General features: G+C 39.2%; 1 protein-coding gene and 1 long non-coding RNA gene across 2 annotated transcripts; both read left to right on the plus strand.

The window, feature by feature from the left end:
• Positions 1–2,811: 2,811 nt before the first annotated feature.
• On the plus strand, positions 2,812–18,690 carry LOC118496045. The gene is made up of 3 exons (XR_004898516.1): positions 2,812–2,930; positions 6,372–6,421; positions 18,625–18,690. It is a non-coding gene; the product is annotated as an uncharacterized LOC118496045 (long non-coding RNA).
• LOC116058374 (calpain-2 catalytic subunit-like) lies at positions 6,894–12,955 on the plus strand. The gene is made up of 21 exons (XM_031311207.2): positions 6,894–7,201; positions 7,730–7,799; positions 7,949–8,067; positions 8,321–8,454; positions 8,555–8,723; positions 8,852–8,935; positions 9,019–9,104; positions 9,201–9,275; positions 9,426–9,586; positions 9,668–9,834; positions 9,940–9,951; positions 10,103–10,305; positions 10,427–10,463; positions 10,697–10,762; positions 10,869–10,926; positions 11,030–11,094; positions 11,283–11,351; positions 11,452–11,530; positions 12,200–12,316; positions 12,433–12,491; positions 12,577–12,955. Exons 1-21 carry the CDS (start codon positions 6,965–6,967, stop codon positions 12,598–12,600), a joined length of 2,091 nt encoding a protein of 696 aa, XP_031167067.1. The 5' UTR covers positions 6,894–6,964; the 3' UTR covers positions 12,601–12,955.
• Positions 18,691–24,653: the final 5,963 nt, after the last annotated feature.

A 24,653-nucleotide genomic window follows, 5' to 3' on the forward strand; every position in this document is an offset into this window, starting at 1 on the left:
AATTTTTCTTTGTTCTTTAGCCTTTTGCAGTTGGACTACTGTTTTGTTCTACATGTGCCTAATATACAGACATTCAATATTGTAGTACTTGCACAACTTGTGTACAAGATATTGTGTACACACACACACACACACACACACACACACACACACACACACACACACACACACACAGACAGACACAGACAGACACAGACACAGACAGACACACACACACACACACACACAGACAGACACAGACAGACACAGACACAGACAGACACACACACACACACACACACACACACACACACACACACACACACACACACACACACACACACACACACACACACACACACACACACACACACACACACACACACAGACACACACATAAACAGTCAGTTCTGGTGGTTGATGAACGCAGATCTGTGCTGATTGGCTCTCATAACGGGCCGGGTGGGTAGAGCACTGCCATGAGTCCATGAGGCTAATGTCTGATTACTCCACATTTTCAGTGTGATATTTTGGTCAGGTAAATATAGCAGCACAATGTCTTCCTCTGATGTAGACATAGCCTACACTAAGTCAATAGATAGTAGGCTGTACAGTGGAGTTGCATATTAACCTCCTATTGTCCTCGGGTCAAATTTGACCAATTTTCTAAAAGTTTCTATATCAGAAATTTGGGTTTCTTTCCACCAAATTGTCAAAGAAAGTAACATGGATGGTTCCATACAACCATTACTCTTCATGGGTAAAATGAATGATCAGTTCACTACTTGTCTTGAATTTGGGTGTTTTATTTATTGGGGTCCTTCTGTAAGTCATTTTGGGGTACAATTTGGTTTTGGAGAATTCTATAAGCAGCAATACCACAGGCCAAGCAATCAGCCCATTCCAAACAGGCACATTTAGAACTGGCTCTGTACTAGTATAAATAAAACAGACAGACTGCAACAGATGAAGGAAGATTGATTCAAAGTAGTGAGTGATACAGAGTGCACTGTAAAAATAAAAATATTTTCCTTATTTGGGGGGGCTCAGGAACCTTTTGGGGTAGCGTCAGCCCCCCAAAAATAGGCCTAATGACGTCCGTGGTTTTAATTCAGAAATGTTACATATTGTATCTTTAACAAGTATATCCAGTAAGAATATGTATGATGTAACCCTAATATCTTCCTCTTTTTCATTTTCTACAGAATGGTGAGCATAAGCATAGTCATAATTACAGTTAATGTGTTGGGCCGGGACGTTAAAGTTAAGCTGACATACACACACCGAGACGCATTCAGACAGTCAGACAGACAGTCACACACACACACAGACAGAGACACACACAGACAGAGACACACAGACACACACAAACACACACACACACACACACATACACACACACAACGAGACACACACACACACACACACACAAAAGGGGAAGTTACGACGTTTGATGGTTATTAGAGTCGGGGCGTTTTAACACTTGTGGCTTTCTTCTAAATGAGGCGCAGCGAGAAATAAAAACATGTTGCAAAAACCTTCTCCAGCACGTTACACTTTATTCACCAAACACTGAGCCCAGATTCAGACTGAAGACTTCTAAAATATGACTGAAAACTGATCGTGAACAGGCCGAAAAACTGACCGAAACTGAGAGTTAATTAAACGGTCTTTACAGTTAATGTAACTGGCCGTATAAAGACCAAAAACAGTCCAGAAACTGACCGTAGACTGCGCCCTTTTTTTTTTTTTCTGCACAAAAGGACCCAAACACCAAGAAAAAATGACAAAGGAATGACTGAAAACTGACCGAAAACAGACTCAAAATGTCATTCTTTTTGTCATTTTTTTGTTTTACTCGCTTTTTTCGAAGGTTCTCAAGTTTTGTTCAGACGATTTCATCAATATTTTTGTCTTTTTTTTGTACCACAATTATGGGGATTTTCTTTCAGCCTCGTGTTTCTCTTTGTAATATAAAACAGTGTTTTTCAATTTTTGTCTATTTTTGTAGGTCATCATTTACAGTCAGCGTCTGGATCGAACAGGTGTGAAAACGCCCTAAAACATCTTAATTTAGATTTCATCTTTGACCATCAGTGAAGTGTGTTTAAATCTGGATCAGTTTGGGTGTAACGCCTGAACCTGTAGCTGATTGTTGATCATATACATTAAATTAGATTACCGCATAGTATGACCCCCCCAGACCTCTCAGGTGGTCTGGGACAGGTCTGCTACACTATGAACCACCCAGACCTCTCAGGTGGTCTGGGACAGGTCTGCTTGTTGTCCCCAGAGTCAGAACTAAACAGGGGGAAGCAGCATTTAGTTTTTATGCTCCACATATCTGGAACAAACTCCCAGAAAACTGCAGGTCTGCTGCAACTCTCAGTTCTTTTAAATCAAGGCTGAAGACCTATCTATTTGATGTTGCCTTTCTTTAAATAACTGTTAATTTCTTATACATTGTTGACACTGTATGACAATCTATATAAGCATATAAAGAGAAATTCCTATTTTATCTGCTTTTATATATTTAACTGTTTTAATTGCTCTTCAATGTTTCATTTCTTATACTGCACTGTAACTTTTATTCTCATATTTTATCGGTTTTACATTTTTTAATCTGTTTTCATGTAAAGCACTTTGAATTGCCCTGTTGCTGAAATGTGCTCTACAAATAAAGCTGCCTTGCCTTGCATATGCAGATGATATTCAGCGGTTTACTTCAGACACAACCTCTCTCTGTCGGAGGATATAAAACAGCAGATGATTACATTTCTAATTCTTCAGATTTGCATCATCTCAGTTCTTCTCTTCTTCAGACTTTGTGCAGTTTAGCTTTTACATTTCTACATTTAATCCTTTTTACTGAATGAAACCAGAGAACTGAAGGACAGAAGTTCTTCTGTTTTTGGATCTTTGCACCTGAAACTTTCTGCACCAACTCTTCGGTAAGAAAACCCTCTGACTCTCTTCTCTACCTTTATTTTATTCTTCATAGCAAGAAAAGTCTACAGTATGTGATGAATCTGCAGCTCTTCTCTAATCTCTTTGTTCTGTTTGAACTGAACCCAAACTGTCTTGTTGGTTTGGGACTTCTTTTTTTTTTTTCAAAAAATCACTTTTTTTTTACAGGTTTTCTTCACTTAATTTATTTTTTTGTTTGCCGCTCACTTTCAAAAAAAATTTTTTGTTGCCTTTTTTCCAGAATCCCCTGATGTTTTTACTGCATGCTTTTAATAAAAACCCTGAACCCAATATGTGATAAATTTCTGTGCATTTAGTAATAAATCATGAAATAAAGCAGCGGATCTTGCAGAAGGTGAAGGGTTGTAATAACACGGTGCATCAGTCTAAGTAATAACCAACCAGACCGGATGTTTTCTTCTCTCTTCAAGAAAAAAAATCTAAAATTAATAAATAATATCTATAACATTAATAAAGCCTGTTTCAACATATTTTAACTGCTTTTGTGTCATCTGATCTTACACACCTTATGAAATAAAGTATTACAAAATGCAGAGAAATGTATTACATACTGCGTTCAGTGTTTCAGACACGGCTTCCTGCCGCCAGCTATCAGGAATTCCTGCCGCCAGCTACAGAGCTTCCTGCCGCCAGCTATCAGGAATTCCTGCCGCCAGCTACAGAGCTTCCTGCCGCCAGCTACAGAGCTTCCTGCCGCCAGCTACAGAGCTTCCTGCCGCCAGCTACAGGGCTTCCTGCTGCCAGCTACAGAGCTTCCTGCCGCCAGCTACAGAGCTTCCTGCCGCCAGCTACAGAGCTTCCTGCCGCCAGCTACAGGGCTTCCTACCGCCAGCTACAGAGCTTCCTGCCGCCAGCTACAGGGCTTCCTGCCGCCAGCTACAGAGCTTCCTGCCGCCAGCTACAGAGCTTCCTGCTGCCAGCTACAGAGCTTCCTGCCGCCAGCTACAGAGCTTCCTGCTGCCAGCTACAGGGCTTCCTGCCGCCGGCTGCAGCACTCTCTGTCACAGCTCGGTCATATCAGCAGTTAGTAGATGTGTTTAGCAGCGTTGTTATTAACTTTGAATACTTACAAATGGCAGTGCTAAACTTTGTATTACAAAAAAAGTATTACGTTGTTATTATATTGTGATGTCATTACCTTGTGATGTTGGTGTTACATAATGTGTTGTTACAAGGTTTTTTCCACGTTGTGATCCCCAGACTACCATGAAGATCTCTATCTCTGCAGTGTTATTTCTACTGTTTCCTTTATTTTCCCAAGATGCATTGGTTGTGTGTGTGTGTGTGTGTGTGTGTGTCTCTGTGTCTAGTGTTTGCGTGTGTGTGTCTCTTTGTGTGTCTCTGTGTGTGTGTGTGTGTGTGTGTCTGTGTGTCTGTGTGTGTGTCTGTGTGTGTGTGTGTGTGTGTGTGTGTGTGTGTGTGTCTCTGTGTGTGTCTCTCTGAGTGTGTGTGTGTGTGTGTCTCTTTGTGTGTGTCTCTGTGTGTGTGTGTGTGTGTGTGTGTGTGTCTGTGTGTTGTGTGTTTGTTGTGTGTATGTATGTATGTGTGTGTGTGTGTGTGTTGTGTGTGTTTTGTCTGTGTGTGTGTGTGTGTGTGTGTGTTGTGTGTGTTTTGTCTCTGTGTGTGTGTGTGTGTGTGTGTGTGTGTGTGTGTGTGTGTGTCTCTTTGTGTGTGTCTGTGTGTGTGTGTGTGTGTGTGTGTGTGTGTGTGTGTGTGTGGGGACTTCTGAGTGTTTCTAGTGTTTAATCTTTGTTGATCTTCATGTGGTGACGACAGTTAGGTTTAGTCACCAAAAAGACTAGTTTATAAAAAGGATTGTGTTTTGGGGTTAAAACTGCGGTCCCCTTAAGTAGGACTCCGGGACACAAACTACACCTAACCCTTTCTGAAAACTTTAAAATAAACTAGCAAACGTGATTGTTTTCAGAAAAGTGAACCAGCCTTTTCTGAGAAACAGGAACTCAAAGAAGCAATTCCTCAATATGAGACACTTCTATGAAAAACATTTTCAGACTTTCTACATATTTGTTTTAACAGCTTCTTCTTAGTTTCAACACAGGATTGACCCGGTTTAACCAAATGTACTGAAAGCTTAGGGCCACTACTGAAATGTGTCCCAGCTCTTCCTTCTTCAGTCAGGGACGTTTTTTGGCCAGACGCAAAAGTGGAGGAAGCCATTCATCTGCACAAACTGCCATGACACAAAGCTGGTTAAAAATCAGACAGGTATCCCTCTAAGTGTACGCTATATTCAGAATATGTTCAGGCCTATACCTTGCTGTCAGACAGCCCTTTACGACCAGGAACTGAAGACATTATCTCTGCTCTCTTCAAAGACACCAGACTCCTTTAACAATAACAACAATTTAACCACCTAGAACACGATGAGTTGCTGCCTCTATCGCTCAGTTAGTTAGTGGTATTGTGGGACTTTGGTGTTTTAAAGGCTTAGTTTGAATTAATTGGGCCATAATCTGAAGGGTTAGGAGAGAAACTACAGAAGAGGAGAGTAACCCAGGTTTACAGCTTCCAGATAAATCTGTAGATTTGAAAATGTGGAGTTTGACTTACAGGAAGTGCAATAAAACCATATCACAGTAACAGCTCGATATCATCCAGAACTTGTGTGTGTGTGTGTGTGTGTGTGTGTGTGTCTATTACAGTATTGTTTCACAATATAAAATAGTATATTTTTTAATTTAAAGTATTTTTCAAAGTTAATGTTTCTCTATTTTTGTAGGTCATCATTACAGTAAGCTGCATCAGAACAAAGTGTGAAAACAAAATCTTAACTTCCTCTTTTTGGTTTTCCACTTTAATCTTGGACCATCAGTAACGCATGTATTTAAATTAGGATCAGTGGGGGGGATGTCTGTTAACTTCAGAGACAACCTCTCTCTGTTGGAGGATATAAAACACGACATCTTTTCATTTCTCCGTCTGAACATTCTTCAGATTCTTCATCGTGTCAGAGTTCGACTCTTCGGTAAGACTCTGACTCTTCTCCAACTTTTAGTATTTCATCTTCTTTAATGTTTTTTCTAACATTTTTTTGACTATTTTTTTGTTGGTTTTTTTCCCAACATTTTTGTCACTTATTTAACGTTTTGGTCACATTTTCAATGTTTTTGTCAACATTGGTTTTTGGCCAATTGATTTTGAGGATCCCCAACAATTTAGTCACTTTTTTAAATTTTTGGGCACTTTTCTTTTACTATTGATTTTTGTTGTTAGGGTTATAAACATAAACAAAAATACAATTTACATTAATTATTTTTGAAATTGTGTCGCTTTTTTGACATTTTTTGTCCTTTTTTCAATTGTTTTCTAAAGAACCTTGTAGTTAAATGTGAAGTTAAATGTGATGTAACATAGTGTGTGTGTGTTATCGTGTGATATTCCAGGTATCTCTCCTGCTGCTGACTCTAGAACTCATCTCTCTCCTGTCATCCAGGTAAATATACTTTACATTATTATTCTCTCTTTAACACATGTAAACTTCTCTGATTGGTTTAGATTCTGTTTCAGCTGCAAGGACGAAAACACAAAAGTTTAATATAAAGAGATGTTAGATATGTCAGAGTAAAGTCTCTAACAGCTTTTATATGATAATATAAAGAGATGTTAGATATGTCAGAGTAAAGTCTCTAACAGCTTTTATATTATAATATAAAGAGATGTTAGATATATCAGAGTAAAGTCTCTAACAACTTTTATATGATAATATAAAGAGATGTTAGATATGTCAGAGTAAAGTCTCTAACAGCTTTTACATGATACTAGCTACTAGATATTAGATTTCCTTCAGAAAATGTGTGTGAATGGTGAAGAGCTAAATTGCTAAAGTGCCAAAGTGTTAAAAGTGCTAAAGTGTCTGTGATCCCACCCTCTCCTCCCCTCACCTTTGGCAGCTATAAAGGAGGCTGGGACAAAGGCAGCAGACGTCAACCCAACTCAGCTCACAGAGAGGAGGGCTATATACACTAACAAGGTGAGGATGACATCCCCAGCAGATCGACTGGCCCGTCAGCAGGACAGGGAACAAGGCATTGGCACCAACAAGAAAGCAGTGAAGTTCTCCCAGCAGGATTATGAGACTCTGCGCGAGCAGTGTTTGAAGAGTGGACGCCTGTTTGAGGACAACTGCTTCCCAGCTGAGCCCACATCACTGGGCTACAAGAAGCTGGGACCACACTCACCCAAAACCAAGGGGGTTGTTTGGAAAAGGCCAAAGGTAGGAAGCCTCTAAGAAAAAACACACAGCAATGAAAACTAACCAAACAAATAAGGAACACTTTGTTTTTTAAATGATCCTATGGTTGGTGAGCTTGTCACTGACTTGACATTAACTGTATTTCTGTCATTTACTGAATTGCGAATATTTAATCTTTTAAACTAAGACTTTGGAAAGGAGAAGTAAAAGAAAATATATATAAAAAAGAGTAGCTGTACCTCATTACTTTCTGCATCGCGATCAGAACACTTGAAAGCCATAGAAGTTTAAACTTAAGCCTCATATTGTATTACTATTCACCATAGTAATAATCTCTGGGAGAGAATTTACCTAAATGTGTTGAATCATGTGTTTGTGAATTATTTTCATAGGGGTTTTCTTTACTTTCAACGCAGTCATCAGATCTAAATCAGTGAACTGTATTTCCTCCTATTGTCTCTGTAGTGTGATACTGGACAATCCAAGGAAAGATTTCTCAAGACTGCTCTCAATGTTCAACTGTCTGTGATTGTTTGGTCCTCTATATAGGAGCTGTGCTCAAACCCAAAGTTCATTGATGATGGAGCCACAAGGATGGACATTTGCCAAGGAGAGCTGGGTAAGTGAGGGGAAAGAATGAAGGGATGGATGGATGGATGGATGGGTTGTTTTGGATTTCCGCTTTTTGCTGTTTGCAGCATCTGCTGCACTGCGGTGAATGCCACATATTGCTCAATCTCAGAGCATGTCTCTGATTTTACTGTGTAGGTGACTGCTGGCTTCTGGCTGCAATAGCCAGTCTGACTCTAGACCAGGAGATCCTGGCTCGCGTGGTGCCCCAGGAACAGAGTTTTACTGAAGGTTACGCCGGGATATTTCACTTCCAGGTCAGACAAATGTCCTTCTTATCTGACTTAACCATAACCGTAAAATGATAGCTCATGGTAATAGGTTAAAAACAAAACAATGAAAGTGTACTTTTGTTTTTGGTACTAAGCTGCCCTATATTGCCATGCTGTGACATGCAGAGCACAGAACATAACAAAACATAACAATATTCAAGGATCACACAATTGACTTACTCATGAGTCATAAAAGTATTTGACGTTGAGTTTACTGATGGGAATATTTTCTTCTCAGTTCTGGCAGTTTGGTGAGTGGGTGGATGTGGTGATCGATGACCGTTTACCCACAAGAGATGGAAAGCTGCTGTTTGTTCACTCAGCGGAGGGCTCAGAGTTTTGGAGCGCGCTGCTGGAGAAGGCCTACGCCAAGTATAGATCGTTCTTTTTTTTGCTTCATCAAAACGTTAATCCAGTGAAAATGTACAATATATAGTTGGTAAATCTGGTCACATCCCTCTGTGTCTGACAGGTTGTATGGCAGCTATGAGGCCCTGATAGAAGGAAACACTACTGAGGGTTTTGAGGATTTCACAGGAGGGATTGCAGAAATATACACCTTAGAAGAAACTCCACCGAAGCTCTTCCAAATCATGCAGAAGGCCCTGAGCCTGGGTTCATTGCTTGGTTGCTCTATTAAAGTAGGTCTTATTTTCATAGTAATTTGCTTATTTTCATACAGATTTGCATGTTTACCTGCAAGCCAACACACCAACAGAAGTAAAGTACTCATGTCATCAGATTGAAGTGTTGTTCTTGGTGTTTTCAGACCACCAGTGCCAATGAGGTAGAGAAACGTACAGCTCTTAATCTTTTCAAGGGACATGCATACTCAGTCACTGGTGCAGAGGAGGTATATGATTATCTAAACTGTCACATTATGCTGTTTTTTTAAACTGCATGTAAATTACATTGCCTGCTGTTGTTCTCTCCCAGGTTCATTTCCAAGGCAAACCAGTTCAGCTGGTTCGCATGAGGAACCCATGGGGTTATAAGGAGTGGACTGGACCTTGGAGTGATAAGTAAATAATTACGTTCTAGATCCATTAACCATCAGCTACCATTAGTTATTTCCAGGATTATCCTAAAAGCATGATTTATTTTTTAATTACAATTAGGTCCATTGAATGGAACCATCTCAGCCAAGATGAGAAATCAAAGTTGAACCATGTGGCTGATGATGGAGAATTCTGGTAAATCTATTGGCTTTAACCTTTCATTTCCATGAGAATAAATGTAATATTTTACATATTTTCACCATCACCAAATGAACTATTTAGGCTCAGACTAGGAAAAGTGATGGACACAATGTTCTTTGTTGAGAAATGTGTTTCTCTCCTCAGGATGTCCTATTCAGACTTTATCAAGCAGTTCTCCAGGCTGGAGATCTGTAACTTGACCCCAGACTCGCTCATGAGTGATGAAGTGGGCCACTGGAACCACTACCAGTTTGAAGGGACGTGGAGGGAGGGCTCTACTGCAGGCGGCTGCCGCAATTACCCAGGTAACAGAGGAACCATATGTACCTCTGAGCAAGAAGTTCTGTTACACTTCATATTAAGAATTACACTTTTGTCTCTTCCAGACACATTCTCGTCCAACCCTCAGTTTGTGGTGCGCCTGGAGGATGTGGATGATGATCCCCTGGATGGGAAGGATGGATGCACCTTTCTGGTTGGGCTCATGCAAAAGGGTGGCCGACAGCAGAAGCTCGGCTTCAACCCTGAGTTCATTGGCTTTGCCATTTATAAGGTGCCTCAGAATAATTTGATGTTTCATTATCATGAAATCAGAGCTCTGTATTTGACTGATTTTTAAAAAAAAAAAATACTTATTCTGTCTGTTTCCTTTTTACAGGTCCCAGATCAGGTCTGTATTTGAACTGTTATATCCCTTACTTTCTCTGAAATTTGAAATAGACATCACAAGTGTCACGAGTATTACTTGATTACATTGTGATTTTCTGGGTGGCTTTTTGACGTTTCATCTATAAAAGGCCTTTTCTCCTGTTACTCTTCAGTACAAAGGCCAAAGCAATGTTCACCTGGGTCCAGATGCCCTGCAGAGCTGTGTGGCCGAGAGCTCCTTCGCCAACACACGGGAAGTGTGCAACCGCTTTAAACTTCCTCCAGGAGAATATGCCATTGTTCCCTCGACCTTCCAGCCTGACAAGAATGGCAGCTTCCTTCTCAGAGTGTTCTCTGAGAAACAGGCTGCAGCCAGGTATTGTGTTACAGTAACATACAGACTGATTGATGTCTGCAGGCTAATGTAGACCTCAGAGCTTTGCTGTAATTGCACGCCAACAGAGTGTGTTCAAGCTATGCATTTCTATTTTTTTCAGTCCACTGGAGGATGACATTGACATTCAAATAGAGGAGGTAAGAACATCCACAGAATGATATAGCTGCTCTTGCTTTGGTTAGGCATTCTTTCCTTTCCACTTTAGTACTGAGATTAAATGAAATAGCATGTCACATTTAATTTGAAATGATTATTACTTAATGTTTAACATACGTTGTGTTAAATTTAACAATATTTAAAAATGAATCAAATTTGAAGAGCCAGTTCTTCTCCTATTTGACATGAGTAACATACTGTCTCCGTCTCACAGGAGGAGCTATCTGAGAGTGATGTGGATCCTCATTTCAAGAAGCTCTTCAAGCAGACTGATGGCAATGTATGTCAACATGAGAACTATTGGATAAAAGAAATGCATCAACAGCTCTGAACCTGGATTACAAATCCAGCAGTAAAACAACTTATAATGTGCATTTTTCAAACAGGACATGGAGGTATCGGCCTTTGAACTGGTTGAAATTTTGAACAAAGTTTTCTCTCAGCGTGAGTAAATTTAATCTCTTACATACATGAACAAGTAGCCTCTTTATTTTCATTGACTTACTGTAAGAGTTAGAGCTAGCTATGTTGTGTCTCTTTCTTGCAGGGTCTGATATCAAGACAGATGGCTTCAGCCTGGAGACAGGTCGCCTTATTGTCAGTCTGCTAGATGTATCCTCTTTAAGGAATAAATTGTCCTCCCACAGTTGATGTTTTGAAACTCTACTTTAAAATGATGAATAATGAATAATGTTGGGATTTGGGTGCATTATAATATACTGTGTGGAATTAAGATATGTGAACAATCAATTAAATTCATCATCCAGGATGAGCTTTTTATAAACCTTAACATTCCTCAGAAAGATGAAAGTAGCAAATTGGGGCTGATGGAATTCAACTTGCTTTGGAGCAAAATCCAGAAATACCTGGTAAGTTGTCATTTATGCAATGTATGAATATGAAATGAGTTTTGGTTGTTATACCTGGTTGTATCTGTTAACACAACACATGGGTGCCTGGGTCATATAGGCGATCTTCAACAAACATGACACAGACAGCTCTGGCACCATGAACTCCCACGAGATGAGAGGCGCCGCCACTGAAGCAGGTAACAAACGTTATCACCTGAGGAATCTCATACACTAAAATTATAGCCATGAATATGTTTGAAAATACCTTCTTTATTTACATTATGCATCATAACCTTACTGCTTTGCTGCAAAATTTTCTCTGCAAGTTTACATTTTATAGCTTGAAATTCAGGGATAACATTTGCTTTCCTGATAAGAATCAAAATCAGCTATTTAAATATGTTGCCTGCATACTTTAGTTATTTTTGAACAGAGTATGCCACTATAGTTTACACACACATATATACCAAGTTATGAGACACATATTCAAAATATGACATGCTTGTAAAAATGGAAAAAATACAGCTTTGGAAATACAGCACTTTACCTATGATGCTTATTTTTCTGGGTTGTATTTGACCACTGAGCCCCACAGGCACCTGTGTGTGTGTGTGTGTGTGTGTGTGTGTGTGTGTGTGTGTGTGTGTGTGTGTGTGTGTGTGTGTGTGGGCAGTTCCTGGGAGTTACTGGCAGACTGGATAAGCCAGTTAGAGGACTCCCTCCCTGCACATAGATTTAATTCATGTATACTTACCACAGGAACAAATACGAGTGGGCCAGGCTGTGTAACTCTACCATTAGCACCCTGTTATTATCTGACACCTTTTAGAACATCATGCTAACTGATGGTTATTTTTCTTCCACAGGTTTCCAGGTCAACAGTGCTGTGCTGCAGTCCATTGTCAGCCGTTATTCCGATGCTCAGTATGTCATAGACTTTGACAGTTTTGTGGGTTGTCTCATTAAACTGGAAATGCTCTTCAGTAAGTGTCCACAAAACACAACATTATCCATTCAGTATATCTAATATTGATTTGTAGACTCTGAGAGCAGTGGCATGTTTACATTACCAGAACCTTTTCTTCTGTCTCTCTACCAGAAATGTTTAAGACTCTGGAGAGAGCTGACACAGGGAAGATTGAGCTGGATATGCAACAGGTGTGTAAGACGATAACAAAAGCTGCTGGTTTGTCAGGACTTCTAGTTTAGACAGCTTGCTGTATAATGTTGTTTCCTCTCTCAGTGGCTGTGCCTGGCGATCTACTGACTCTGGAGACAAGACAAGTGAGATGATACCTGCTGGAGGATTAACAATACATTTAATGAATTCACAAAAAAATCACATTTATTTTTTACAAACTAAGTATACTCAATGACAGTTCACAAGCACTCTATGAGTTTCAAATGCTTGAAAATGGCTAAAGTGTGTTTGTAAATTTGAATCATATTTGCTGAACATAAACATGGGGATGTGTTGTATCACTCACATGTATTATTCCTTTTATGAAATCTTTTGTGTACAGCGGGAACAATTCTGTCTTATTAGTTGGTGTTTTGGCTCTTTTAGCTGTTGCAAAACTTCTGTAAAATGAAAGAAAATAAAGAAACTAACAAACTATGGCCTCTGGACTATCAGACTATAATTTATAAAACCTTGCACAGATCAGACACATATGGTTAAAATAGTCAGAGGTGAAATAGTTTTCACTGTTTATGATTGTTGGCGAGAGAGTATTGCAGTAATGCAATTGCAGTAACTATGATGTTTAGTAGGACCAAATGAGGTATAAATATAATTGTGACTTCTTTCCACCAATCTAATCTTTTGTGGACCAGCACACGTTTCACATTCATCCATCTGGGCCAATTACGGGCCATCAATCAAAGTCAGAGGCAGAGTAATGAGACAGGTGAGCCAGATCAAGTTTGGCATGAACAATAAAGGGTGTGAAGACAGTGGAGCTGCACATACAGCACAGAGCCTGTCTAAACACACACACACACACACACACACACACACAAGACAGAAAGTCTTAATCTTTTAAAATGTTGCATTGCAGCTAAACTTCAGCACAGCCGAGAGAAATCGCAGAAGATAGGATCCAACTCTCAGGTGGCCAAATACCTCAACCAGGACTTTGAATTGCTGAGAAAAAGCTGTCCAGAGAGAGGACAGCTGTTTCAGGGTGACTGCTTTGAGGCTCTGCCCTCATCCTTAGGCTTCAATGAACTTGGACCAAATTCCTACAATGTTCGGGGCATCACTTAGAAAAGACATAAGGTGGGTACAATAAGTAGATGGAAACAAACACCAAAAGATTCAACACAGTCTCACTCCCTACTCGTCAAATGTCTGATGCATGGTCAAGGACCCCTGGCGTCAAGTTCCAAAGAAATAGGTGTACCTTTTACGTTGTTTTTCGACGTGGGGGTCCGTCAGATAGACATTCATGTTAATCCCTCACCATCAGATATAGACAAAAAGAAATCAATGTCCATCAGTGGTGATGCCGTCACTTTATGCGACTATTGACTGTATAAATAAGTATGCAACGATCCCAAGGGCCATTGCGCTTCTCAACTCCAATACGTTAATAGTACATGCTAACCTGAATGAGAAAATTTAGCAGATTTACATAATAGATGACCGAATTATGTCAAGAAGTTGTCTTTGTGTTTGTTTGACGTATGCAACACAGAGCAGGTAACAAACAGGGAACCGTCTGCGTCCTTCCAGATATTTTTTTTCCTTGTTTCTATCAGCAGTTGGTATGAGCAGAGCCAAAAGTTTAGGTCCAGTAGATTTCATAGTAACATGTCTGCAACAGGCACAAATGTTCCTACATTTTGACCAACCATGATGTATGAAGAGTGAAAACTGTAGGGCAATTTGTTTGGAAAATATTTCAGAGAATCGTACTGCAGCTCCCCCCTCTGTCCTCCACTCTAACTCTCAACATTCTGACACACACATTGGAAAATCTGAAAACTGGACAATACATAAACTGTGATTTGGTAGAAACTGTGCTTGATATCATAATGCCCATTCAGCCCAATAAAGGCCAAAGTCTTGTCTTTGGTTTAAACTTTTAATTATTTTTCTACATTAAAGTATGGCGATACAGTATGGCCCCAAAGAGGGGTTATTTTGAGCTATGTTAAGCGATTCCCCGAAGATTTGCCATTAAAGTCATTGGGAAATTTTGCACCGTTTTTTGCCGATTTTCGTGAAACCGTGGGGCAAATCTCTTAGAAAAGTCATAGCACACCATTCCCAATCATTACACACATTTTGATGTATTTTGTGTGCATGTGTTGGCAACGCTTCGTGACTCATAGCTGGACAAAAATGTGGCGGAAGATGAAGAATAACTAAAGAATGCAATTTCTGAAGAAATTGCAGTGTGAATGCTTTATGTTGAAAGGCTAATGCTAATGCTTGATGTTTGTAAGAAGAAGGTGTAATAATGAGAATAGCTGAAAAAGTGGGAATGGGTTTAAATAGTATGAATGTCTTTAAAAACTTGAATAATAGCCAGAATGTTTGAAAGATGTGGAATATAATATTTGTAGTTAATTTTAAGATGATGCTAAATAGGATTGCTGGCTTCAATTTGGATGACAAAGTGGCTAAAGGAGAATGAATGAGTCTGAAAAGTGGGGAATTGTCAGATAAGGTAATCTCAATCAACTGACACTGACACATGTAGGCTACAAATGCACGCGCGCACACACACACACACACACACACACACACACACACACACACACACACACACACACACACACACACAGAGACACGCGTGAACACATTACACCTGTCCTAGCCTCCTTGCACTAGCTTCCAGTCCAGTCTAGGATACAATTTAAAATACTGTTGATGGTTTTTAAATCTCTTTTACTACACAGCAGATATCATTCATGCCCACGTAGCTCCCAGGTCCCTCAGATCCTCCAGCCAAGGCCTCCTCCATGTCCCACGGTCCCGGCTTAACCAAAAAGGTGACAGAGCCTTTTCTTTTGCTGGCCCTCAGCTGTGGAGCCGACTGCCACCTGACATCAGAATTCTTAAGACATCTTAATTGTCTTATCCTGCTATGTTTGTAAATTAAGTGTTTGTCTTTTGATGTCGTTTTAGCCTAAATCACTGATTTGTAAGTGTATTTATTTTCATTTTATTTTATGACCCTGTGGCTAATGCGCTATGTACAGCACTTTGGTCAGCACGAGCTGTTTTTAAATGTGCTATAGAAATAAACTTTACTTACTTACAAAGAAAAGGAGAGGAAGAGGAGAGGAAGAAAGGAGGTGTTATTTGTCAGCTAACATGATGTCATGATGGACTAACTGACAAACTGACTCTGATAACTGACCTCAGGCCTCAACACCAAGACGAGGCTCTAAAACCCTAACTCCTATCGCTTAATGTTTAATACTGTGAGAGATATGACACCCTGCTGATCATCCTGTGCAAGAATGGTGTGTGTTGTGTAAGAAATGTGAGGACAGTAGCTGTCCAAAAAGGACCTGTTTCTCTTCTTCTCCTGGTATTTCTGGTAGGATTTATTACACTTGTAGAGCGGATATCTGCGGATGTGAGAGATATACACACACACACACACACATACACACACACACACACACTGCAGGGCTGTGTGTAGAGATGCATTCCCAAAAGAAAAGGAGACACACAGATACTTTTAAACATTATCAAAGACTTGTATACCAACAGGTTTTAGGATATGAACAAACATCACAACGCCGACCTTTTACAGAAGATGGTTGATGGAATGGAAGAGGGAGGCTGTGTTGACATGGTCCAACAAGTCCGCCATCGGTGGAAAACTTAAAAAAAATATTCAATACTATTTTGTAAGGCTGCATTTAAACAGCCTACTCGGAAGATTGTCTCTTTTAGAATAAGTGCAAAAACTGGAATATTATGTGCATGTAAACGTAATCATGTGTGTATTTAACAGAAAGAAATTTCTCATCCCAGGATGTTTAATTATAATAATTTAAGTAGTCTTCCTCATGTAAACCTACAACTACAGCTTTTTTATTTCATATTTGACCTTTATAAATCAATGGTGTCCTGGCCAAGAAGGCAGCAAAGTTAGACGTTAATAATATACATACAATAACATACAAATGGTACAGAGTAAACACTAAAAACATATCCACCTTAATGAAATCCAAGGTGCAGTGACTACTGTTTAAATGGTTAGCAGTATCTTTCTCCAGATATTGAGACACACCTACTGTACTAGGAAATATAAGCTGTAGGCCATAGATGCTCCAATGATCACAACATTTCTGCAGAAGAAATATTTGCATAGATTCCAGTTTTCCTTGGTAGCTGCTGAAACATGTCTTGCACCAATGATATAACAGTCACACAAAACAAAATCAGGTAGGCATTGATGCATTTAACAGAAATACCTTTACTCAGAACAGGGAGTTAAATTAATAGTTTAGACAGCTTTCATAACATAAAACCACTATAACTACAACTTAATATAAAGCAATTTCTAAAATATGAATGGTTTGAATTAGGGATGCCCCGATTGATCGCCCGCCGATTATTATTGGTCGATATATTTCCTATAAACTCATGATCCGATGCTCTGCATCATTCTCTTCTGGCTGCATGCCTGTGTCTGGTTGCCTGTTCATGTAAAGTAAAGTCCTCCCGCGGCCCCATCCCTCCCACCTTATGAGCCAGGAGCCACATGTGGTTGTTCAGACCATCTGAAAATCTGAAAATGGATGCAACGTATGATGTGCAGCTTTGAAATAGTGGTACACAATGATGGATTATTAAAGGATGAATACACAAATCAATGCACCATTAGAACACTTAAGGGGTGCAAGTGGTGTGACATTATGTGCTGTTTAAAGGGGAGGATTTGTGATTTCTTACTTGACATACAAGGAAAAAGATCTGCTTTAATGAAATCCATGCTGTTAGAATCTTATGAGGCTGAAGGTGCAGTGGTTAATCTTCCAATGGATTAGTAGTGTCTTTCCACAGAAAGTGAGTCACACCTACTGGGAACTAAAACTATAAAGACGTGTCAATGATGATGCCGCTTCTGTGGAAAGAATACTTGAAAAGATTCCAGTCTATTTTTTTATAGTGTGGTATCTTTAGTTTCGTTGCTGTAATGCTGTTTGGAAGAAGTATTCGCTGACGCTGATCTTGATAATAAAAGGTTTATTACATCAAAGATTCAGCATCATGACGGATTCTGCAGAACCCAGAGAGTACCTCAGTCAGTGGTTACTCTGAAGATTTTCTCTTCAAACATGAGGTTAAGTACTGTCCTGTGTAACATGAGACGTGGTGATGGGGGTAGTTCAGTCCAGTGCTGGAGCCAATCAGTCACTGACCCCCATTAGCTCAAGCAAAGTCACTGTGTCCTCTAACCATTTGTTTTAGCCAAATGGAACCATGTGTGGAAGTTAATCATATACTACAATAGTTTAATTATTACTTTGCCTAGCTGCTGAAACATGTTCTGCACCTATGATATAACACCGACAGAAAACAAAATCAGATAGGCAGATGTATTTAACAGAAAGACCTTTACTCAGGCTAACAGGTTTTATAATAACTGAAGTAGCTTCCATTACATGAACCCACTATTACAACTACAACCTGGTATAAAACAAATGTCTAAAATATTAATGGTTTGAATAGAATAGAATGACTGGACATGATGTATGCACAAACCCAAGTGGAATGCAAACATATATATATTTGATTTTATTTATATTTAATGTATTATTTTTACAACAGCAACATGATCTATTCAAATGACCATAACTCCATGGTTACAACAAGCTCCCTGACCTCAAAATAAGTCATTTGTCATTGTGTTAGACACAAAGAATTACCTAGAGAATGCTGTATGTACTAGAGATATATACGCTACGTTAGGAAGGTAAGAGATGTTAGATATGTCAGAGTAAAGTCTCTAACAGCTTTTATATGATAATATAAAGAGATGTTAGATATGTCAGAGTAAAGTCTCTAACAGCTTTTATATGATAATATAAAGAGATGTTAGATATGTCAGAGTAAAGTCTCTAACAGCTTTTATATGATAATATAAAGAGATGTTAGATATGTCAGAGTAAAGTCTCTAACAGCTTTTATATGATAATATAAAGAGATGTTAGATATGTCAGAGTAAAGTCTCTAACAGCTTTTATATGATAATATAAAGAGATGTTAGATATGTCAGAGTAAAGTCTCTAACAGCTTTTATAACTCTGTATTCTCCAGATCAACATGAAGATCTCTATCTTTGCTGGTGTTCTGCTGATCTCTGCTGCTCTGATCTCTGCTGCTTTCATGTTCCTTGAGCATCTGCTGTTCCTGGGACCAGAAACTTCAGATGCTCAGTTTAATAATAAGCATATCAACGCTGGGATGACTGATGACCAATGTACCCAGGAGATAAAAGACAAGAACCCAATCAACGGCTGTAAGGGTACCACTACCATCATCAAAGAGAATGTGAAGCCAATGTTGCATGGTTTAGAAACCAGCTCATTGGTGAGGAGATGCATGAAGACGACTGTACCAACGGGATTAACGGCAGAGGAATCAAGAAGGACGACGGCAGCTGTAAGTGGTCCAACACCTTCATCAGAGCGTCTTTGGAAGCTGTGGCAGCCGTCTGTAAAACAGCAGCACTGAAAGGTAATCTGCATGAAAGCAAAACGACCTTTGACCTTATTCTCTGTGAACAGACGAAGGAAATGGCTGCAAAGAAAGACAAGCCTCCCAACTGTCCGTACAAGAAAGGTGAATTAAAAAAGAACAGGAAGATTGTAATCGGATGTGATAAATACGGTCCTATTCACTTTGAAAAGTTACAGAGTAATCTGTTACTACCTGATGAATCAGAGAAATCTTTTACTACCTGATGAACCAGAGTAATCTATTACTGCCTGATGAATCAGAGTAATCTGTTACTACCCGATGAACCAGAGTAATCTGTTACTACCCGATGAATCAGAGTAATCTATTACTACCCGATGAACCAGAGTAATCTATTACTACCTGATGAATCAGAGTAATCTGTTACTACCTGATGAATCAGAGTAATCTGTTAGTACCTGATGAATCAGAGTAATCTGTTACTACCTGATGAATCAGAGTAATCTATTACTACCTGATGAATCAGAGTAACTTGTGTCTCCTGTTGAATAAAAGACATGTGACAGTTTTGGGGTGGCAGTAGCGTAGTGTCAGTCCGTAGGGAGTTGGGTTGGGAACCGGAGGGTCGCCGGTTCAAGTCCCAGTATGGACCAAAGTACAGAGTGTGGATTGGTAGCTGGAGAGATGCCAGTTCACCTCCTGGGCACTGCCAGGTGCTCTTGAGCAAGGCACCGTACCCCCCAACCGCTCAGTGCGCTGGTCCAGCACTGGCAGCCCACTCACTCTGACATCTCTCCATTTGTACATGAATAGGTCCTGAGCATGTGTGTGTGTGTATTTCAGGCCTGTCTGTAGTGATTTCTAACAAACAGTGTGTAAATTGTAATTTCCCCACTGGGGATCAATAAACAGTATAAATTATTATAACTCTATTTTTAATGTTGTCATGTTCACTCATTCATAAAGTAGATGTGGGTAAAACTACAGATCAATATAATAACAACTTTTTAGTTTTAACTGTAAGAAACCATCTGATTCTCTGAAGACAAGAAGTCTGAAAACTGCAGACGTTAAACGAACAATATGTAACTTTCTGTCACTAGGGGTCTGTCAACCTAAACACTGGAGGTAACACAGACTTCTGATGATGTTGGGAAGTTGAGTGGTATTATGGGAGTTGTAGTTTTTATTGTTAAACACCGTCGCCTAGAATCTGTTCAAGGACGAGTTTACCCATTCAAGTTTATTCACGTTATGTTTAGTAACGTTTACTCATGTCATTCTAATAAAATAGCTGCAGTTTCCCCAATATAATTATTTTTATCATTATACTTGATTTGAGTCGTATTCACACACACACACACACACACACACACACACACACACACACACACAGACGCGCACACACATACACCCACACACACACACACACACACACACACACACATACACCCACACACACACACACACACACACACACACACACACACACACACGCACACACACACACACACACACACACACACACACACACACACACACACACACACACACAGTCCAGAGTTCTTCTCGTTGAAAAAGGGAACAATGAAGAGAGATAAATGTGTATGTGTGAGGATGAGTTGAGGATTGTTCCACCAGATGGAGCCCTGACTCTCTTCACAGTTTATATTCTGTCAGAAACAAGAACAGACTGAACACAAGTGGAGCAGAAACTGAAATAATCTCTTCAACTTCAGCTCTGATCTCTAAATGGTTGATGTTGATGATGCTGCTGTTTTTAAGGAGAGACACTAACAGACAGAAACATCATCTCTACCTTTATTAATCTTCCATAACATGTCTTCTGTCAGAAAACATTCATGTTACTACACTCTGTCTGTTTGACAGAAAATACTAGTATTAACCCTCTAGTTGTCTTTCCATTGGCAACTTTTTGTTTTTCTGGGTGAAAATTTAAAATTAACTTTTGTCACTTTGCCCTACATTTTTCTCACTTTTTCGGATGTCTTTGTCAATTCTTTCTGCGCTTTTTTCAACGTTTTATTTTTATTTTTCAAATACTATAAAATTGAATAAAACACCCAAAATTCAATTAAGTAGTCAACTGATCATATATTTTAATTGTGAAGAGCGTTGGGACCAACCACGTTATTTGTTTTGACCATTTGGTTGACAGAAACCCAAATTTCGGATATAGAAACTTTTTGAAAATGCGTCAAATTTGATCTGAAGACAACAGGAGGGTTAATGTAATTAATCAGAGAGGTTTGATGCTGATATCTGTTAGTTAAAATGTTTAAAACTCTTCAGCTGAATTTCTGAATTCATATCTTTAAAGGTTTACAGTTCATCACAATCACTAACATCCTTTTGTCCAATCTGTAGTCACATTTTCACACAACTATATATATAACACAACTACCCCAACATCGGTATGTTTCCTCAACATATAGTCTGTTAACACAGGAACATCCTGGTGAAACGTTGCTGATATAGACTACCAGTAACCTAACGCTACTGTTCAGGTAACGTTGCTAATATAGACTACCAGTAACCTAACGGTACTGTTCAGGTAACGTTGCTGATATAGACTACCAGTAACCTAACGGTACTGTTCAGGTAACGTTGCTGATATAGACTACCAGTAACCTAACGGTACTGTTCAGGTAACGTTGCTGATATAGACTACCAGTAACCTAACGCTACTGTTCAGGTAACGTTGCTGATATAGACTACCAGTAACCTAACAGTACTGTTCAGGTAACGTTGCTGATATAGACTACCAGTAACCTAACGCTACTGTTCAGGTAACCTTATGGTAAAAGATTGAATACTTTTAATTCTTAGCTCACCAGTGCATCGTAAAGTAACCTTGCTTTTTGTACAGGATGTGTTTTATTTACTTTTTTAATTTATAATAATAAGGGACCGTTCGGTATTTATGGAATGGACCACCGGAGGAAAATAGGGGAGGGTCATGTCTTTTTATTCTTTGTTGAGGGGACGGTCACCCAATGTTTTTTTTGTATTTATTAAAACAGCAAAATTTCAAAGTGGTTACTCTCTACCACCACCAATGTGTAGCACCCACCTGGGTGACAGGTAGGTTTTTACCCTGTACACATGTCCAAATATACAGTATGTTTTGAGGTATTATGGAGTATAACAATGAATTGCTTGCTAATGAGTGTGGTGGAAATTCTAATACATAGAAGGTGAGATCTGAAATAATGCTTCTTTAAACAAAATCTTTTAAGTCTTTATTCTTTGTGCAAAGAAGGTTCAGTACATCCCAGAATAATCTGAGAGAATGAACAAAGGAAGGAGAAAGCAGACGGTACTTTTGTACTTCTGTTGCTGGGCAGGGGGGGGGGCTGTGGTTATCATAAGGGATCAAACTATGTGTGGTGTGAACAGGGTCAAAGGAACATGCATACCTCACTACATCCTGTCTAGACATTTGAATTCACGTAGAAAGTGCAGATTTATAAGAAAGATTAAGCAACAGTATAACAGATTAATACATTTTCCCCTTTTGATTATTCATTAATCATTATTTTAGCAAATAATGTCACAGTTTTCAACAGGGGTGATCTAGGATCAGATCTTTAGGGAGGCTCAGCCCCTAATGAGAATGTGACATGGATAAACCAGTAATTTCATTATCTGATGATCTCTGAACTACTGAACAACAACATCAGCTAACGTTTGTTGACACTATGATGGAACTAAACCTGACACTTCATAAGTCTCAGTAATAATGACCAATGTGACACAATGGTCAATTCTAGAATGGGTGCAACTGATCCTTCACATAGGTGCACACAAGGGGTGTATACTTGTTTTGGAGGTAATAAATATCTTGATCTAGTAGTTTATTTTCTCCTAATAGTGTATGTGTGTGTTATCAGAATGTGTGTGTGCTGTGGGTGTAGTACCGTCCTCCACAGGCGTCAGATGAGTCAGAGCAGCCTGAGGTCTCCCCCCCCCTCCTTGTTTCCGTCGGCCTGATGGCTGCTGGTCTGTTGTTGCAGACAGTCTTTGGCCCAGTGTCTTTAGTGTCATATCTGAAGTACACCTCAGGGTCATGTGGGTGGCGTCCCATGGAGCTTCCTGTCCCACGCTGGCCTCTGCTCTGACCTCAGTCTCTCCTTGGAACATGGTCAGAGCTGCAGCGTGGAGATCTTCATCAGCTTTTTCTTGATCAGTCTGTGGTTTCTAGTTTCACCATCATAAGTCTTCTTAGTTCAGGCCAGACAGAGGCATCGAAAACAGCATCAGTCTATTTGTCATATTATTCATGAGAATAAATTCCATAACATGCAAATATAATTACAGGACATCTTTTGCAAATATATCTTCATTAGAATTTACGATAGTATCTTGTTTTATTTTGATCGATCAAACAGCTGTTTGTGTAAGATATTAATTGTAAGAATGGCTTTGTGAATTCTTCATATCATCAATGAGGGGCAATATTTTGTTTTATTTTACACAATGGTCTCAGTTTCACGTGTTTCATCCATCTCCCGTCGGAGTCACCGTTTCTCATTTCCTCCGTTTCTGTGCGTACGCCGGGGTCAGAGAGTACCGAACATTTTCCCATCAAGTTTGCTTTTTATAAATCCCAATTCTTGCTTAGAGAGCGGCGTACATCTTCTTTTGTGTGTATGTCACATTTATGCTACACACACAAAGTGTGATTGTAATGCACTGACTTTTTATAGTCGTGCGAACATCTCAAACCTTTAATTTAGTTAGTAGTCTGTTTTTAGCTTTATACATGATATGTGCAACTTGAAATTCAACTAGATCAATGAACTTTAACACTCTGGAATGTAAAAACAATAAGTTGGTGTGATCATAATATCCTGCTTTATGAACTGTTCTTATGGCTCTTTTTTGTAGTGTGATCAGTGGTTGCAGTGTGATTTTATAGGTGTTCCCCCAGACCTCCACACAGTAATTTAAATAAGGTAAAACCAGTGAACACTGTAAAATATGCAGTGCTTTGTGATCCATTACATGTTTTGCCTTACTCAGGACTGAGATGCTTCGTGAGAGTTTAGATTGAATGTGTTTTTTATGAGGTTTCCAGCAGAGCTTATGATCACACCGAGAAATATATTTACATACACTCTTTCAACAGTCACACTATATATCTTAAAATGCACTTGATTATTTGACTTACAATTTCCAAACAATATGATTTTTGTTTTAGTCAAATTTAATGATAATTTATTACTGTCAAACCATCTTTTTAATTTATTCATTTCAGATGTGATTAACTCCAGAAGCTGCTGCAAATCCTCACCAGTACAAATAATATTTGTGTCATCTGCAAATAAGACAAATTTTAGAAATTCTGATGTTTTACATAAGTCATTTATGTAGAGAATAAAACAAATTGGCCCCAACACTGACCCCTGGGGGACACCACAAGTAATGTCCACACAAGACGACATGTATTCACCCAACTTCACAAACTGCCACCTGTTATGTAGATAGCTTCTCAGCCAGTTCAAAACAACCCCCCTGCTACCATACCGTAAGTTTACTGATTAATCTGTCATGATTTATTGTGTCAAATGCTTTCTTGAGATCAATAAATATCCCAGCTGCATATTTTTTTGTCTAAGGCATTT

Source organism: Sander lucioperca, chromosome 10 (assembly GCF_008315115.2).
Source record: "Sander lucioperca isolate FBNREF2018 chromosome 10, SLUC_FBN_1.2, whole genome shotgun sequence".
NCBI lineage: Eukaryota > Metazoa > Chordata > Actinopteri > Perciformes > Percidae > Sander > Sander lucioperca.